The following is a 19,757-nucleotide window of genomic DNA, read 5'->3' on the forward strand; positions in this document are numbered from 1 at the left end:
TGAGCAGCACCTCACGCCCCAAACCAGCAACACCACCACTTCCTACTCGAGGGTCAAACAAAAGCCACAAAACCCCAGCTGGCAGCTGGCCCCAAGGGCGGGGTAAATGCCGAGCAGCAGGAACCCACATGCAAGTGAAGCCCAAGAGCACCAGGGAAGGCAACCCTAGAACCCAAGGGTAGTACTCACAGAGGGCTTAGGGGAGGAAGCCCTAAGTGAATGCAGCTCTTAGTATACTATAAAACTTCTATAATACACAAACAGCAGGAAACACCACAAGGGCACACAAAATCCAGCAAGAAACTGAGGCCAGAGTCAACATTTGCCCCAGAGTGCTTCAGCCACGAACTGAGGTGTTAGGGGCCGGTGCATGGGCTCTCCCCTCCCCCTCCCAGAATGGGGGAGGGGTATAAGGACAAGCACCACAGTGTCAGTGAATGACAATTGCTTGTTTGCTTGTTTCCTTTCTTCTTTTGGGGAGTTCAATTTCTCTGTTTGGTCTTGGGTTTTTACAATTTCTACTAAGTGGAGTTTATTTTGAGATGCCTACCTTTCTGGGTGCCTAACCCCGGTCGATGGCAGACAAGGAATATAGACAAATTTAGCGCATACAAGTCCTATATCTGTGGAAAGCCCAAGGGGCTTCCCACAGATATGTCCAATGAAAATTTTTGCCTACAAAATGGGGTGGGCATAGGTCAATATTTTCTGTTATGATGGTGATCTAGTTCTTCTCCCACTGACCAAAGCGGATATGGAACACATTATGGAAACATGTGAAAGGTATAGTACAGAAACAACCTAATATTCAATCCTGGAAATGTGCTGTGTGCGTTTTTTTTTTTTTAAATCCCAATCTAAGGTTACTAGGCAGATATATTCCAGTAACATTTTTTTTGGCCCTGTACTTCAAAAGTACAGCACAAGTTTTTCAATAAAGTATTCTGAAAAGCATCTGGGGAATGTTATATCCTCAAAGGGCCCACTCATAAAATTTTCTGATGCATTTAGACCTGAAGACTAGAACAAATGTCACCATTAGTGAATTTGGTCATGATGATACCTGGTCGACAGTAAAGGTATTTACCAGTTAATGTCCAAGCTTGTATGGATGTGAACTATGGAACCTACAAAACCACTGACCTTAGTGAGCTGAACTGTGAATGGAAGAAATGCTGTAGATGCATTGTGTGCATCCGTGCTTGTACTCATGGCAACCTCCTGCCTGGCCTCACATCCACACCCACACTCGAGCAAATAATTCACTAACGAATGATATAATTTTGCCCGAAAGAAATCGTCCAGTAAACTCATTCAAATCTTGTTTCAGGCAATATTTATCTATGGCCACTTCTATTTTTTCAGAAATAAAGCTTTATTTCCAGTAAACTCATTCAAATCTTGTTTCAGGCAATATTTATCTATGGCCACTTCTATTTTTTCAGAAATAAAGCTTAAGTGTTAGGAATTATAGTTTATGAATGAGTGATATAGATAATGGCATAACAAGTCTACAGGCGAGGATAACAACTCGTGCAGTTGTCCCACCTGCAGTTGTCATCTTGGGGGCAGCATCAGGTTTCTTTGGGATCTTATCCCCACTCATTTTTTCTTCGTTGTTGCTCTGATATTTGAGTGTGGTTCTATCATTCCTTTCTTGGTCGTTTCTCGATTCGCGTCGAATACTGTTGCCTCTTATAGCGTAGTGCTGACAAAGCAGCTGTTACTTGCGTTCGGTATCAGTGTGTCTCCGTAAGCTTGTTGCATGTTTAATCTGTGGCATGCACATGTGCAGCTTGAGTCCGCTTGGCATTTGGACTGTGTTCTAAGAATTTTCTTCTACACTTAGTGTCCCCTTCAGTCTTTGATTCTTTTTTGGTAGCTCTTTTTCCTGGCCAAGGCTTCCAGGTGTAGGATTGATGAGCCTCATGCTCTCCTCTGGAGATTGGTGTTTATTCTTTTGGTCCTGGTGGGTGTTTTGTTTGTCTGTAGCCAGTTCCATTTTGGGTGGAGAATGAACCAGGCGGCTTCCAAAGGAGCCTTTTTGTTGTTGCTCAGATAGTTATGGGTGGGGTGCATCATGTGCTGTGTCAAGTGGCAGCTTTTGGCTTCTACCTTGGTGCCATCACTTCTGCCTCGGTGAATGCTTTGTGGGTCAATCTTGTTTCCTTGGTTTCCTCCTCCCTGGTTTTTGTTTTTCTTCTCCATGGGCAGTTAGCTTCAAAGAGCCACAAGGAACTTCCCCCAGAAAACTAGAGTTAAATGTAATGAAATGCCAATTTCTGGGCGAGCCCAATGGTTCCCCCTATTTCCCCTCCCTTCTGGGTCGACTGTTGGGTTTGTTTTAAGCGAGCATCTGCTCCACAACTGACTGAGCCAGTGCAGAGAATGAGCCCAGGTCTAACCTCCAACCTCCCTCACCAAACAAGTGACAGGGAAGGGGCAAACGAGTACACTTGTTTCGAGAGATGCACGGAATCTCCAAGCTTTGGAGCTTTACCAAGCTTTACCAAACTTGGTTTGGTAAACCAAACCAATTTGGTTTACATTGTTGGAAAGAGCTCATTCGGCAGGTTGTAAGGCTTTGGTATCTTTTGAACCCAGCAATGGTTTGTATTGGTTCACTTTCTATATGCCTTGTGTGGCGAGGTGGTGGAATGTCCCCTGCACCTCTAGTTAGGGGGCCAGGTTCTGGCTCTGGCTCAAGGTAGGTCGAACCAAAATTATGTGATCCAGTGGTTAAGGCCATCTCGGCAAGAAGGCTTCAGAGAGCCACTGGGGCTCACCCAGAAACTGGCGTTTCATTACATTCAGCGCCGATTCCTTGTCCTCGGGTAGCTCAGTTTCCTCGCGTTATGTTGGACTTACAGTTCATCTAGATCTATGCTAATACATTATTTATTGCTATCCTCTACCAGTGTTCTTTTGTGTACCTGTGTTTCTATGTACAACATACTGGAGTGAACGATATGGAAGAAAATGCAGAATGGAACCAGTGAAGAGCAGGGGTGCCATAGGCACAATCAGAGAACACTGTATAAACATCAGAGGTCCACGGTTGTTCAACACCATCCCGGCAAGCATAAGAAATATTGCCGGAACAACCGTGGACATCTTCAAGAGGAAACTAGATTTATTCCTCCAAGGAGTGCCGGACCAACCGAGCTGTGGTGGGTATGTGGGCCTGCGGGCCATGCCAAGCAACAGCCTAGTGGACCAAACTCTCATAGGTCAAGCCTGGCCTCAGGCCGGGCTTGGGGGGGGGGGGGGGGGGGGGGGGTGTAGAAGAACTCCCAGAACCCCATTATCCAGTTATGTCCACACAGTGGGGCACTTTTTACTTTTGTTTCAAATTTGAAATTTCTTAGCATGCAATCACAAGGGTTTTTCTATCCTCTATAATAGAAATATTTCCTCTTAAATTTTTTTGGAATTATGATATTTAAAGTGTGCAATTGCAGAACATAATTGACAATATAGTGGGGAACTAAAGTAATTTTTACACATTATACAAGATTACGATGTACCAGAGATCATTCAATTTAACGATTAAAGATGGTATTCTTTAGTTTGCTAACAACTGCTATTTGGCAGTGTATGGCAGTGGTTAGAAGGGCGCCGGCACAGCTACGGCACTTGTGCTACCCTGCTGCCTAGTGATGATAATTAATGATGAAAACAAGATGATTTTTATATTTTTATTACAGATCTAAAGCAAAATCTTGATAAACATTAAGAATATAAAGTACAAAAAAAAAAGGATTATTCCCTCGGAAAAAGGCCATACAATAGTGTTTTATTAATGGTAAACAAAGGAAATTTAAGTAAGGTTAAGAGTAGTTCACTATATGGATGGTTGATTTTTTGTGAGAACAGTAGTGAAGTAAATTAATGTATTGGATGAAGACTAAATATTGTACTAGTATATGATCTCAAAATGGGCAAATGTTTCTTTTCTATACTGTATATATATATACTGGATAAAGCTTACATATAAAAAATATTTGACAAAGTGTGTATTGGCACTGGCATTTATAACTAAGTTGGGAGAAAACTGCTGAACCTTTTAGACTGGACTTATTCTTGCCTTTGGAGAAAAAGGCAAGGAATTAAAAAAGGCCTTTACAAGCAGTGAAATCCCAGTTGTGTTGAAGAACCACAATAATGATGAGCAAATATATCTAAGACAATACAGTAGAGAGAGAGACCTTACAGGTGCTACACTCTGCAGGGTAGACTCTGTATGAGAGCATCGACAGCCTTCACCATCCTCAGCAACTGTCGTGGACCCGGACTCACTCTCGCCATCTCTTCTTCCACGGTCTGCCGGCTACACAATACAACATATGAGTACACTGTCCCCGTACATACAAACTATAGTTGGAACTATGAACTATACAAATACTCGTGCATCTGAGCGGTGTCTTAAGTCCTCATTATTATGTCCCAATTACAAACAGGGAGGGTTACTTTCCCCCGCTCCCCCGACACACTGAAACACACACACACAGTAGTACTGTAACTCACTAATACAAATCCCAGAAACCCAAATCTTTGGGTAATCTGAATAAATCCCAGTTTAGAGTTTTTGTAACGAATCCAAAAGATGGCCACGATCAGGAAGAGAAAACGTGACACGAGGGAAAATAAATGGAATTGTATACCACAAACATATAAAGGTACAAATGGCAGAGGAACAAACTCTTGACCGAAAAAGGAGAGGAACAAATGGAGCACGATTCTGGATCAAGTGATCAACAAAGTTACAAGTCCCTGCAAGAGCTGGAGGGAATGAAAGAAAGGCATAGCCGCGAAGTGAACAAAACGACCAGTTATGTCAGCAACTGTGACAGCCACAAAGCGGGAGAAACCGAGATACCAGAAGATAGTTCAGGAAAATCGGCAAAGAAACTATGAATATTCCATTGAAGAATAGACATAGTATAGAACAATGGTAAAAAAAAAAAAAACGAATAAAAATAAAAGAAAACCTAAGGCAAAGGACGGGAAAATAGGGAGGGCTAGGAGTAGGTGCAGTGAAGCCAGGTGTTACGGGCCTGCCCATACATGTTCCTGGCATTTCTAGGTCTTGTTCAGTCATGCCTAAAATGTTTATACTCTTCATACATTTCCCCGAGTTCTTGAGTTACAACTTTAAATTTGGTGGAAAGAAGTTTGCAAATAAATTTGCTAATGTAGGCCAGGCATGGCAGGATGTGCAAAAAAAGACCCACTTAAGAGCAGAGGTGCAATAGGTACACTGAGGGAGAACTTTATCAACATTAAAGGCCCAAGACTTTTCACCCCCCCCCCCTCCCCACACACACATAAGAGGCCTAATTGGCCGACCTCTTGCAATGTTCAAGAGAGAACTTAACAAGCACCTTCAAAGGATACCTGATCAACCAGGCTGTGACTTGTGTCACGCTGCGAGCAGTTGCACCAAACAGTGTGGTGGATTAGATCAGCAACCAGGGAGGCCAAATTCACGAAGCAGTTACGCAAGTACTTACGAACGTGTACATCTTTCCTCGATCTTTGACGGCTTTGGTTACATTTATTAAACAGTTTACAAGCATGAAAACTTGCCAATCAACTGTTGTTATTGTTATAAACAGCCTCCTGGTGCTTCAGAGCTCGTTAACTGTTTAATAATTGTAAACAAAGTCGCTAAATATTGAGGAAGGATGTTCAAGTTTGTAAGTAAACGTAACTGCTTCGTGACTGTGGCTGCAGGAGGCCTACCTACCTTGAGGCTATCTTGAGGTGCTTCCGGGGCTTAGTGTCCCCGCGGCCCGGTCGTCGACCAGGCCTCCTGGTTGCTGGACTGATCAACCAGGCTGTTAGACGCGGCCGCTCACAGCCTGACGTATGAGTCACAGCCTGGTTGATCAGGTATCCTTTGGAGGTGCTTATCCAGTTCTCTCTTGAACACTGTGAGGGGTTTGCCAGTTATGCCCCTTATGTGTAGTGGCATAACTGGCAAACCCCTCACAGTGTTCTGTGAGGGGCCTGAGGGGCCTGCTCAGAGACCGGGCTATAGGGGACACTGATCACTGGAACCTTCAACAGGTAAGAAGGCAAGTGTATAGATGCCTTACAAAATGTGTTTTTATAATACATATATTCAGTACTGTAATGCATAATGTATTTTTAAAAAATTCTCTATTTTTCCACACAGATAAGAAAAAGCATGGAAATGTGCACAGATCATCAGTATTTAACATATATATGACAGCAAGGAAAAAACAAACCCAACTCATACTTTTCTAGCAAGTAATTTGCAAAGAATAGTGAAAATATTCAAAACACGAGCAATTATAGTTTCAAGTGGTAAGGAGTTGGCCGATATCTCTAAACGGTCCTCTGATCAGCTATGCTCCCTCAAAAAACACCAATACAAATTTTGGTAATTTCAAGACAGATGATGCATTTTAGCATTAGAACATTTACTGCTGGAGTATGGATATTGTGTCTTAGCAACACCGCACACACCACTAAACTGGTAATTACACCTTAATCACCAGTAGAGTACGTCATTAGGAAATTTTGTAAAAAGTGAAAATATGAAGATGAAGGAATTTGAGGTTTCAAAAGTCAGTTGTGATTTTCTTGTGTCAAAATGAATGGGTTCAAGTGTACTGACTGGTAATAACTGACCTGAGATTACCAGCCTTGATGGTAGCCGAGGGATGGAGCGTGTAGGGCTGGTCTAGGGTGGGTTGTGGTGGCTCTAAGCGGATTACCACATCCATCCTAACGTGGGCTTCATACTTGAACAGAGTCACCTTTACACTGAAAATTGTGCGAGAAAAATAACTCGTGCACATGTACTGCATATAACACAAGGATATTATTAGTATACCAACCCATCCTCCAGAAGTGATGGCATCACCTATTGACTCCAACGTACAAAAATGAACTGTTGAAATATTCACATTGTGAACTTTGTAACAGAACATTGTAAATGTTTGGTAGAGGGCTTAGCAAAAAAAGAAAAAAAAAAAAAAAAAAAAATATTACCAAGAACCATGGTATCCTAGGCCTAGTAACGGACATATATAATGTACTAAATTCATCCAATAGTCAGTTTTTGCACATTTGACCAAAGAGTTGCGGCAAGTAATATAATTTTGGAGGATGGACTGTAATATGCATAGATGTACAAAAGCTTACAAAACACTGATCTGGCAAAGGATTACAATCATTCCCCAACAAGAGGCCTTGCTTGCTGAGGAGTAAAAACCAACAAACCGCCCGAGAGCGATGGTTCGTTGGTTCTCTCTCTCTCTCTCTCAAGCCTCTCGATGATTCAAGAGGAGTCAGCCCAGGAGACGAAGCCTCAACCCCCAGGGAAGAGAACCTTGGTAGAGTAAAAACACAAAACAGACCTCAGGGAAGATAACAATAACTCCATAACAGCAATAAAATACAGGACACACATACTAGTTTCAGAGTAGTTAGTAGTTTCAAAGTGTTATATGACAGTACTGGGAAGACGGGACACCACGAGCGTAGCTCTCATCCAGTAACCACACTTAGGTATTTACACTATTAATAGCAATAATGAGTAAATAGGGACCAGTGTGTATATAAACACATTGCATCGCACGCAAAAAATTTGCTTCCGAGCGTGGCTTTCCGAATGCGCTGGGATGACACCGCGGTAATTAGAAAACTTTGCTTCATCCTCATGTTTTAATAGAACTCAATAACTCAATATACAATGGTACCTCGAGTTACGAGCCCGATTTGTTCGGAAAATTTGATACGCATATGGCCGACCTAGCATGTGGTGGCACGGCGATCGCACCTCAGTTTAACCCTCAAACCGCTAGGGGCCCAAATGGAATTCACACCCACAGGCGCGCGCAAAAAAAATTCTTTTGTCTTATAGAAGTGTTCATTTTTGTTCCCTGATCACGGAAAAAATAACAAAAAAATCGTAGGTGGCATATTTTAGCCGCAATAGGGTAGGGAAGTGTGGCAAAAAAGGGACGTTGGCAGAGCCTTCGCCAGACGAGGTCTACTCCGCCCGAGCTGTCAGATGGCAGTTGCCACAAATATATTATTACCTAATTATTTCAATGTGATTTTTTCTTAGCTTTTTTTTGCAGTAATATTATTCCATACAGTGAATTGTGGTATATTTATATAATAAAATGTGTGAACCATCGCTGTACTCAAAATTATGGTGTGCATATTAGTGATTCAATTATTATGTCCATAAAACAATAAACAAATAATTTTGCTGTTGTTACACTATATACACAGGTTATATATAAGTATCTACATGTCTTGTTCACCATAACGAACTACTAAGTTGGTCCTGCGAGTCAAAAAGCAACGAGGAGTGATCGCCAAACACCAGCGAGCCACTAACTGCCACTCCCTCCCTCAACACCACCTCACTCACCCTCATTCTCCTCCCACAATACTGTTTTTGCATTTATTCACTATACACAGACGTTATATATACATATTTACATGTTTTGCTCACCGTAACTGAACATCTAGGCTTGTATGGTGAGTAAAGGCACAAAGACGCAGCTACTCACACAGTCAGCTGATTGGCGGCCGCCCTCAAGGCCAGACGCACTAATATTTCTCCTCCAACAATATTGTTTGTGGTGTTATTACGCTATATACACACATTATATATAAATATCTACCCGTTTTATTCACCATACGTGTACAAATAAGCTGGTATGGTGCCCAAAGACCATAGTGGCCATCAGTAAACAACATGCCAAGTCGTGCAGACGACGCTCCTCCCTCACCCAAATGGCGGCTCCCAACCTACTCCTCTCGCTGTTATCTCACACCATACACACGTTATATATAAGTATCTACATTTGTGTTCACCATAGCGAACCACTAAGCTGGTATGGTGAGTGCAGTCAATAAATGGTGGCCACACACAGTCAGAAGACGACGCCACAACCCTCCCTCCACAGCCTTACTCCTCCCTCTGTGGAGCACAGCGCTAAATATCACCACAATCCTGCTATTATCAGAATCCTGGTCAGTTTTATCACAGTCAGGGGGCTTCAGTAATACTATCACTGCTAAATAATAGCAGTATCATATATATTATGGTGTTTGTAGGCGATGCTGTGGTCACAAGCTGAACAGCGGTGCTGTGAGCTTGTGCTGCGTGCGCCAGCCTTGGTGGCTTGCTCAATACTGACACTTAACACCCGAGAATGTTAGCCTGGATTTTTTTTCTAGGTGGCATCTGGCAACTATCGGTCGTGGCTGTACTATAGCTGCCCCTATCCCAGGCGAGGCGTTTAAATTATAGCGCTAGACACGAAATCATATATAAATGATGTGCACGGTTTCAGTTTTGTCACTGATATCATTTATATACGATATGCACGATTTGAGGGTTAACAGTGCCTCGCGCCCAGTGACTATCCCGCCTGAATTCTTCACAAGAATTTACAGTTTTTGGTCAAATTTTTGGCCATTTGAGCATAAAAGTTGTTATATATCTTGCCATGGGGCCCAAGATAGCCAGTTCAAGGCAAAAAATCGCATGCGAGAATGACAATAGAGGACAAACAAGTGATCATTCGTAAGTATGAAAATGGAACTCGTGTTGTCAAACTAGCTAGGCAGTACAACAAATCTATGTCAACGATATGCACTCTACTTGCCAAGAAAAAGGACATTATGAGTGCTAAAGTGGCAAAAGGCGTATCAACAATCACGAAACAAAGACCACAAATAATTGAGGATGTGGAAAAGTTGTTGTTAATATGGACACACAACAAGGAGTTAGCGGGTGATAGTGTTTTAGAGGCCATCATTTGTGAGAAAGCCAGGGTATTGCACGAAGACCTTGTTAAGAAAACCCCTCGAACGAGTGCAGATATGAAAGACTAAGGCAAGCAGGGAATGGTTTGTCAAATTTAGAAAAAGAAGTGGTAGCAATAGTGTTGCAAGGCATGGGGAGGCTGCCAGCTCAGACAAACCAGAGGCTGAAAGGTTTATTGAAGAATTTAAAGTTTGTAGAGGCTGAGGGATACCTACCACAACAAGTCTTTAATTGTGATGAGACAGGACTGTTCTGGAAAAGATCGCCTAAGAGAACATACATTACCAAGGAGGAAAAATCATTGCCCAGACACAAGCCTATGAAAGATAGGTTTACACTTGTGCCGTGTGGAAATGCGGGTGGCGATTTGAAAATTAAACCCTTGCTTGTGTATCATTCTGAAAATCCAAGGGTTTTCAAACAGTATAAAGTGCAGAAAAACGAAATGTGTGTTATGTGGAGGGCTAATAATAAGGCATGGGTGACCGATTTTTTTTATGAAGTTGGTGCATTATGATGTGTGCCCTGCCATAGAAAAATATCTGCAGGAGAAACATTTACCACTCAAGGTCCTGCTTCTCCTCAACAATGCTCCTGCTCATCCTCCAGGCTTGGAAGATGAATTATTGCACAGATACATTAATTTTCTCACAGTAAAATGAGAAAAGTGAGTTCCTCCTAATACCATTCCTCTAATTCAGGGGTCTCCAAACTATGGCCCGCGGGCCACATCTGGCCCGCCACATAATTTCATCCGGCCCTCCAAACAAATCCCTGTGTGGTGGCCTTGAAAAAATAATTATCGTACGAATGGCATCGCAGAATTATTCAAAGCTGGGGCTGCTGACTGGTGGCGCTCAACCCGAGTCAGTTTTCCTCTCTCTCGATAGTGTGACGCACAGATACTAATACTGGTAGGTATGTTTTGTGCATTACAACCAATCAGTTGTGTATAACTGTATATTGTGGGGATGGAGGGCGAGTGGGGCTTCGCTGCTTCCGTTTCAGGGAGCACAAACACTGTACAATATTCTTTTCTCTGTACTTTGACAATGCCTTTATCTTAGTTATACAAAATAGCAATTTCATTTTTTATTCCTCCGGCCCGCATAAATATGGGAAATATATAATGTGGCCCTTACGTTGAAAAGTTTGGAGACCCCTGCTCTAATTCAAACTATGGACCAGAAAATCATTGCGAATTTTGAGAAACTTTATGAAAGGGCACTTTTCTGGAAATGTTTTGAAGTGACTGAAGCCACAAAACTCACCCTCGAAGAGTTCTGGAAAGGCCATTTTAACATTTGTAGTGCTTTAAAACTCTTTGACAAAGCCTGGCAAGAAGTGACTCAAAGAACCCTGGTCTCTGGCTGGAGAAAATTGTGGCCTGAATGTGTGACAGAACTAGATTTTTGAGGGATTTGAGCCTGTAAATGATGTGCCTATTGTTGAGGAAATTGTTACTCTGGGCCGGAGAATGGGCTTGGAATTGGATGGCGCTGATGAGTTGGTGGAAAAACACAACGAAGAACTGACCACCGAAGAACTCCAAGCTCTTCAAAAGGAACAGCAAGAAGACCCAGCTGAGGAAATTTTCTTCAGTGGAGGATGAGGCAGTAGAGAATGTCCCTTCCTCAACAATTAGGAAGTGGTGTCAGATGTGGGAAGAAATGCAAACTTTTATTGAAACGACTCACCCAGAGAAAGCTGTAGTAGGTCGTTGCATTAATCTTTTCAATGACAATGTGATGCCTCACTACAGACAAATGTTTAAGAGGAGGGAAAAACAATCTTCAATGGATCCTTTCGTTGTGAGAAAATCAAGCAGTGAGCCACAATCTGAACCTAGTGGTATGCAGGCAAAACATGCCCGAGTGCACTCCAGAAAAATCTTTACTGCCTGATGTTATAATGGAAGGGGACTCCCCTTCCAAACAGTAACACCTCTCCTCCTCCTCCCCATCTTCCATATGCCAACAGCAGTCATCAGCAAGGGTAAGTAATCGACCAAACTGAGAGGAATTCCTAAAACTGACAACCTCAAGAACAAGAGGTCATTGATTCAAGACAAGGCAACAAAGGTGCCAAAAAAAATATTAGACAGTTTTCTTTTGCAAACAGTGGTAGACGGTTGGAACACGCCAAGTGAGAATGTGGTAGAGGCCAAAAACGTTACAATGACAACTTCTCCCCCCCCCCTTCCCCATCACCAGGTTAAAGACCTCAACCTCCAGGGCAGGAGCCAATACACAAGCATCTTACCTTGCAGTTACCTTAAATGGGTTCCAAGGATCAACATCCCTGTCAGAGACCAGGCCTCCCGGTTGGTGGTCTAGTCAACAGACTGAATGACATGCCTGCTCACATCCTAAAACATGAATCGCAGCCTCATTGATCAGGTATCCTTTGGGGGTGTTTATCAAGTTCTCTTTTGAACACAGAGGTCAGCCAGTTATGCCCTTTATGTTTAGAATGCGTGTTTAAAAGACTTGGGCCTTTGATGTTGAACGCGTTCTCTCATACCACGACAATGAAAATCACAAGTCACCGGAGCAGAGAGTTAATGTAGCTACAGGTGGTATGTCAGAGGTAGAATTGGGCCATCTGAATATAAGACCGATGGCCGACCTACAAACCTGCAACTTAGCGTGCCCAGAATTGGAGGGCCAGCCAAGCAGGCCCCACAAGATCATGTTGCCCTCAGGAGAGACCGACAACGCTCCTCTTAACTGTAGGAGATTTTAACACTATCACGCCCTGAGAATGTGCGCCGCCAACTTAGAGGTCACACCCCCAACGTGCAGGCAAGCGTGCGGCGACACTGAAATGTGTATACTCGTTTCAGTTTTCTCACCTTAATTCTCGTGCTATGTTGTTCGTTTTGGTATCATTGTGTTTGCAATTAAATTGCCTACAGGTGTACAGTATATGCATATAATGTACAAAAGCCCAGCGTGATTCCCCGCAGGAAAGCCTAAAGTTACTTGTAAACGAGCACCAATTGGCACACTGCAACCTAATGTGTATACTCGTTCAGTTTGATAACATCAATTTTCGTGTTACGTCTTTCATTTTGGCATCAAATTGTTTGCAATAAAAAGGCGCGTGTTTTAAAACTACAGTGGTACCTCGGAATACGAGTGTCCCTGAATACAAGTAGTATTTGCTTGGAAAATGTGCCTCTGAAGGCGAGTTTGTTGATACGCGTACAGGCCGACCTAGCGCGTGGTGGTACGGCGATCCTCACCCCCTCAGTTTACCAGTGACTATCCCACGTCAATTCTTCACCGGATTTTCAGTGTTTTGTTGGATTTTTGGTCATTTGACCATAAAAGTTGTTATTATATATCTCGCCTTGGGTCCCAAGAAAGCCAGTGGTAAGGTTTAATCTAAGAAAATAGTGCTGTGTTTTGGGCGATCAAGTGACAACACTGAAAAGTCTATACTCTTTTTCATTGTCCTCACATTAATTTTCGATGTACGCATTTCATTTTTGTACCAATGTGTTCGCAATAGAATGTTCTAGAAGAACAAGTATAAAATGTCACACAAGGATGCGTTAGACCGGCACCAAATAAAAAACTACGTCGATTACACTTGTCGTGTCAACAATACAATGGTCTTACCTCGATGGTGAAATGCTATGCCGTTCTCCCAAATAGGCTATGCGGCTATTAGAGAAAATGGAAATTTCACGGCGGACATTTTCAAACTATCCCAAAGTCGATTGCATAACAAACAGTTTATAGAAATACTTTTTCTCGTGACTCGTGAGCGAGTCCGCTGTGCGATCTCAGCACAAAAAGTGGTAACGCTCTCGAGCGCCGTGATAACGCTAAAGTGTTAAGAAAATGTGTGAAGTGTGGGAAGAATTGCAAAGTTTTGTTGAAAAAACTCACCCAGATTAAGCTGTAGCAGGCTGTTGCATTAACCTTTTAAATGACAATGTGATGTCTTACTACAGGCAAGTGTTAAACTGTAGGGAAAAACAAATGTCTTTAAACAGATTCTTAGTAAGACAAGCAAGTCTTAGTGGTATGCAGGCAAAATGTGCCAGAGAGTGCACACCAGTGAAGTCCTTACTGCCTGATGTCATAATGGAAGGGGACTCCCCTTCCAAACAGTATCACATCTCCCTCCTCCTCCTCCTCCTCACCATCTTCCATACACCTACAGCATTCAACAACAAGGGCAAGTAATAACTTGAACATAGTTGTGTAGGTTTATTTAGATGAATTAGATATAAAATTTAGTTTGAAGTGGGGTTTTTGGAGTAGTCAGGAACGGATTAATTCATTTCCCATTATTTCTTATGGGGAAATTGGCTTCGGAATAAGAGTTTTCAGAATACGACCTGTCTCCAGGAACGGATTAAACTCTTAAACCGAGGTACCACTGTAGTCCCATAATAGAGCAATAACTGGAATTTTAACAATTTTAATTCTGGAAGCTCATCACAAAATTATTTATATCTTTCCAGTGTTCCAACAAATTTGTGTTACATCTTTCATTTTGGTATCAAATTGTTCGCAATGTAAAGGCGCGCATTTTAAAACTAGTCCCAACATAATAGCACAATAAATAGAATGTTAACAAATACCTTAAAATTTTGAACAAAAACGTATTTATAATCTTTCAAGTGTTCGGACACCAAGTTTCATGTTACACCTTTCATTTTGGTATCAAATTGTGCGCAATCTAAAGGCGCTTATTTTGAAACTATCCCGAGGTCAATCATATAAAAAATGAATTTTATACAAATATTTTTAGAGTGGGCGTGAGTCCTGGGCTAGGACTCTTAAGAGAAAAAAGTGGACGTGATCAGTGTTCAAAGCAAGCGATAGTGTGCCTCATCATATTCAAAATTCCTAAAGATTCTATGGAGACATCGTTTAACACTAGAGACCTCCTTCCTGGGCATTACAAGAAGTATCACTTATCCAGGTGCATCACCATGCATTTACTAATGCAACGGTAAAAACCATTCACTATGCTACATTTCAAGGACTTTTCAATGCCATGTTGTGCCTCTATAGAGGAAAGGGAGCCAGGTTGTGCCCCTATAGAGGAAAGGGAGCCAGGTTGTGCCCCTATAGAGAAGGTGGGGCCAGGTTTTGGCCTTGTGATCCTTGGTAGGCTTACAATGACTCGCAAGGGTCCGACAAGGGCCTGGGTATGGACTTAAGTTGATGGAGGTATCCAAGAAGCCACAAGGAATTGTCTTGGGAGCTCTCCCTGATAAACATCCCTGAACTGGGCTTTCTATGTTTTGGCATAAATGTCTGGCTATAAATGTTTTGGGTGACACAGTTCCAGATCTAGTATACATAATTATAAATTCCAAAATATTTATATGCAAGTTGCACAAATACAGTTACGCAGTTAATGTTTTATACCTGTCTGGCAGGAAAGAGGTTAAGTATGATGCTGCCAGTAGTTGAAGTTCAATGATGAGGTTGAAGCTGTGCTGGAAAGCGGCAGAGATGTCGGCCAGAGCATCACCCATCTCGCACAAGGTCAGGCCACACAGCTTGGGCACGGCAGCTGCCACGTAACAGCCCACCGTGCTCAACGCTAGCTTCCCACATGCATTTTTCATCTCTGCAAAAAGTATAACACATCAATTCTCTTACTGAAGGGCTGAAATTTTCCATTCTAATATATATGATAGTTTTTTTTTCAAGTAAGCACTTGCTTAGAAACCTAGTTTAGCTTAATCAAGCCAATTATTTGGCAGTGTGTATAGAGATTTCTCTATAATGCCTAACAAAGGTAAAATTAGACCTAATAAGTTACAAATTCAGTCAATATAGTAATACTGTAAGGAGTGACTAACAACTTTTTGAAAAGATGCAGTATTTTTAGTCAGTTTGCTTTGCTGTTAATCAAAAAGAGGCCTTGGTTAGTACACTTGGTACTCTACTGTAACGAGGTAAAACAATGCCAACCCTGAAAGGGCCAGTGCGAACCCAGAGACACGCCATCATTCCAAGACACACACGTATGTGTCTTATGAAGATGAACCAGGTGATGGTAACTCAATGTCCTCTTGAGACTCCTACAAGGCCCAACCCCAGCAGGTGTGGCTCCAGACGATAACTGGACTTTCAAGGGTAAAAAGTCTTTCAAGATAATGGACTTACTGGATGGCTGTGGACTCCAGTTGGCAGTGTTGACAGTCAGATGCTTGCCAAAGTGTAGCACAGTAAGACTCAACTCCAGAGGGCTGTGTTGCAGCTTCAGACGTCTCTCGTCCTGTGGTGCGTCCATCATTATCCATGGATCTCCCCTGCAAACCCCATGTCAACCATTATACATACACACAAGTACTAGTGCTGCAACAAATCAGAATACTGCAACATTGGAGAGAAACATGATCAACTGACCTGGGCGGGCAGAGGAGGGAGCCAGGAAGGAGGCAGCACCCACCATCACACTGCTGCTGCTGCTGCCTCACCTCAACTGCGTCACTTGTTGCCTCATTCATAGATGGGGAGGCAGAGCACTCTCCAACTTCCGCTTCGTCAATGTCATCTTGTTTCCGACGCTCTTCCATTTGGATGCACAGTGCCGACTTTTCCACTGGACGAGATAAACTGCTGGTTTCGGTGAGAGGCATGTGCAATTCACTTGCTAAGCTTGATCCCTCACATGTTCCAGTTAATGAAATATTGTCAGTAAGCAAGCTTAGCCTACTTGCAAAACTTTGCTGTTCAACACTAACAGATCCCACTGAATAAGAGCTGTGATTCAAGTTCGAGGTCGACAACACTGACATTTCTCCTTGTTCTGCCTCTGATGTGCTAGCAATGCAGTTTTGGGTTTGCAATGATGACTCTGGTAGGTATTGCTCTGTATTGCAGCCTTCTGGATGACTTATTGACAAGTTAGTGAGTTTATTTAAAAGTGGGAAGGAATGACTCAACATTGAATCTTGAAGTTCATAAATATCAGATTGACTCGTCTCCATCTTATCAGCTAGTTCTATAACAGACGATATCAACGGCTCCAATTCGTCAACATAATCGGCCAACGACTTTCGACGGCTTAGTTTCAAGTCGTGAACTCCTTTGGAATGTATCGTGTTTGGAGTTGGCCGCGGCGGGGACTTCTGGGCCGCGGCAGGGGGCGAGGACACGCTCTCTGTGCTATTGTCTGCCACACTGACAAGTGAAACATTGATATCATCAAGTATTTCCTCGGTACAGTTATCTTCATCTTTATCTGACCCTGACTCCCTTGACCCGTATGCTGTATTGTCTAGCGAGGGCTCAGCGAGGGCTAGCGATGGGGCGGAGGGGTTATGGACACTGTGGGATGGGGTGGTGGGGTTATGGACAGTGTGGGATGGGGTGGTGGGGTTATGGACACTGTGGGATGGGGTGGAGGGGTTATGGACACTGTGGGATGGGGTAGTGGGGTTATGGGCATTGTGGGATGGGGTGGTGGGGTTATGGACACTGTGGGATGGGGTGGTGGGGTTATGGGCACTGTGGGATGGGGTGGTGGGGTTATGGACACTGTGGGATGGGGTGGTGGGGTTATGGACACTGTGGGATGGGGTAGTGGGGTTATGGGCATTGTGGGATGGGGTGGTGGGGTTATGGGCATTGTGGGATGGGGTGGAGGGGTTATGGACACTGTGGGATGGGGTGGTGGGGTTATGGACACTGTGGGATGGGGTGGTGGGGTTATGGACACTGTGGGATGGGGTGGTGGGGTTATGGACAGTGTGGGATGGGGTAGTGGGGTTATGGGCACTGTGGGATGGGGTGGAGGGGCTATGGACACTGTGGGATGGGGTGGTGGGGTTATGGGCACTGTGGGATGGGGTGGAGGGGTTATGGACAGTATGGGATGGGGTGGTGGGGTTATGGACACTGTGGGATGGGGTGGTGGGGTTATGGACACTGTGGGATGGGGTGGTGGGGTTATGGACACTGTGGGATGGGGTGGTGGGGTTATGGACACTGTGGGATGGGGTGGTGGGGTTATGGACACTGTGGGATGGGGTGGTGGGGTTATGGACACTGTGGGACAAGGATACAGAGAGAGGATTAGACAGAAATGGAAACGAGGTAGAGACGCCAGACTGTGCCGATGACAGATCAACACCGGAGTCGGGAAAGCAGCCAACATCTGAAGAATACACACTGCACACCTGGCCAATGGCAGCTGGTGTGTGGGTGTCCTTTGTAGAGGCCTTGAACTTCTTAAATTCAGGTTCAAGAGACATCCGAATAGCGTTCTCCTCAAGATCACTCGGTGCACTCTCTGAATCGCACACTCTTTTGCTGCTGTCACCTTCCTTGTGGTTAAAGCTGGTAAAAGTTGCAGCATCTGCACCGCCTAGTATTTCCGTAGGCCGAGATGCAAAGGAACCGTTAGTGACGACGTCCTCTTGGCTTGCGTGGGATGATGCCTGCGCTAGTAGAGTGACGGCTACTGAATTTTCCTGCTGTGACTTGCATTCTGCTGTTGCAGCCTTCCGAGTTAAGTTACCTTGTACTAGCTTAGTATCCTGACTTACAGAACACGGTATATACTTGACTATATTGCTCTTCTGTGTAAGGTCATCTCGGGTCACCACAGCTGCCTGACTCACAGGACAAGTCATCTCCATGTCGGTACTGACCTTCTGTGTAAGGTCATCTCTGGTCACCACAGCTGCCTGACTCACAGGACAGGTCATCTCCATGTCGGTACTGACCTTCTGTGTAAGGTCATCTCTGGTCACCACAGCTGCCTGACTCACAGGACAGGTCATCTCCATGTCAGTACTGACCTTCTGTGTAAGGTCATCTCGGGTCACCAAAGCAACCCGACTCACAGGACAGGTCATCTCCATGTCGGTACCGACCTTCTGTGTCAGGTCATCTCGGGTCACCAAAGCAACCTGACTCACAGGACAGGTCATCTCCATGTCGGTACTGACCTTCTGTGTAAGGTCATCTCGGGTCACCAAAGCAACCTGACTCACAGGACAGGTCATCTCCATGTCGGTACTGACCTTCTGTGTATGGTCATCTCGGGTCACCAAAGCAACCTGACTCACAGGACAGGTCATCTCCATGTCGGTACCGACCTTCTGGGTCAGGTCATCTCGGGTCACCAAAGCAACCCGACTCACAGGACAGGTCATCTCCATGTCGGTACTGACCTTCTGGGTTAGGTCATCTCTAGTCACCACAGCTGCCTGACTCACAGGACAGGTCATCTCCATGTCGGTACTGACCTTCTGTGTAAGGTCATCTCGGGTCACCAAAGCAACCTGACTCACAGGACAGGTCATCTCCATGTCGGTACTGACCTTCTGGGTTAGGTCATCTCGGGTCACCACAGCTGCCCGACTAGTTGGAAACATTGTTCCTACATCCGCACCTTTGTGCATTTCATCTGAAAGAATTAAAAATCAAGGCTTAATCATATTTTTTCCATTAAAATACACTAACAGCATCTGTAATTAACCAGATAAGTTTCAACATCATAGGGAAAGTGAAGAAAGAAAATTGTGGGGAGCATATTGCTCAGAAGGAACTAGTGAGAGACTAGCACAAACACTGCGCACAGTAATGATAATATTGTGCACGCACAGAACAGGGAGGGGAAGTGCATCCACGTGTATACAAGTAGTGTTGATTGGCTTGTTACTAAAATATTAGGCACCATAATAACAAAGTCTAGGATAATCAAATAACTATGGTTAGTATTTAGCCACTATGCCCTGGGACTAGAGAGGAAAGGGGAATTATCCACGACATACTAGCAGCTGCGTCAAACAGTCTGGTTGACCAGTCTAGCAACAAGGAGGCCTGGTCGACGACCGAGCCGCAGGGACGCCAAGCCCCGGAAACACTTCAAGGTAATAAACAAGTATGTTCTGGATCATCCAGGGAAGGAGTTGGTGGTGGTGCAGGTGAAGGGCTTGTTACAG

At 43.9% G+C, this 19,757-nt stretch overlaps 1 protein-coding gene across 1 annotated transcript in view; it reads right to left on the bottom strand.

The window, feature by feature from the left end:
• Nucleotides 1-3,684: 3,684 nt before the first annotated feature.
• The window catches only part of LOC123764826 (serine-rich adhesin for platelets), a 41,037-nt gene continuing 24,964 nt past the window's right edge, over nucleotides 3,685-19,757 (bottom strand). The window contains exons 7-11 of the mRNA XM_045753015.2: nucleotides 16,210-19,219; nucleotides 15,967-16,112; nucleotides 15,220-15,424; nucleotides 6,661-6,795; nucleotides 3,685-4,330 (exon numbers count right to left, since the gene is read on the bottom strand). Coding sequence (XP_045608971.2) covers nucleotides 4,219-4,330; nucleotides 6,661-6,795; nucleotides 15,220-15,424; nucleotides 15,967-16,112; nucleotides 16,210-19,219 — 3,608 coding nt within the window. The 3' untranslated portion in view covers nucleotides 3,685-4,218. The remainder of the gene's footprint in view (nucleotides 4,331-6,660; nucleotides 6,796-15,219; nucleotides 15,425-15,966; nucleotides 16,113-16,209; nucleotides 19,220-19,757) is intronic.

This window comes from Procambarus clarkii, chromosome 48 (assembly GCF_040958095.1).
Source record: "Procambarus clarkii isolate CNS0578487 chromosome 48, FALCON_Pclarkii_2.0, whole genome shotgun sequence".
Taxonomy (NCBI): domain Eukaryota; kingdom Metazoa; phylum Arthropoda; class Malacostraca; order Decapoda; family Cambaridae; genus Procambarus; species Procambarus clarkii.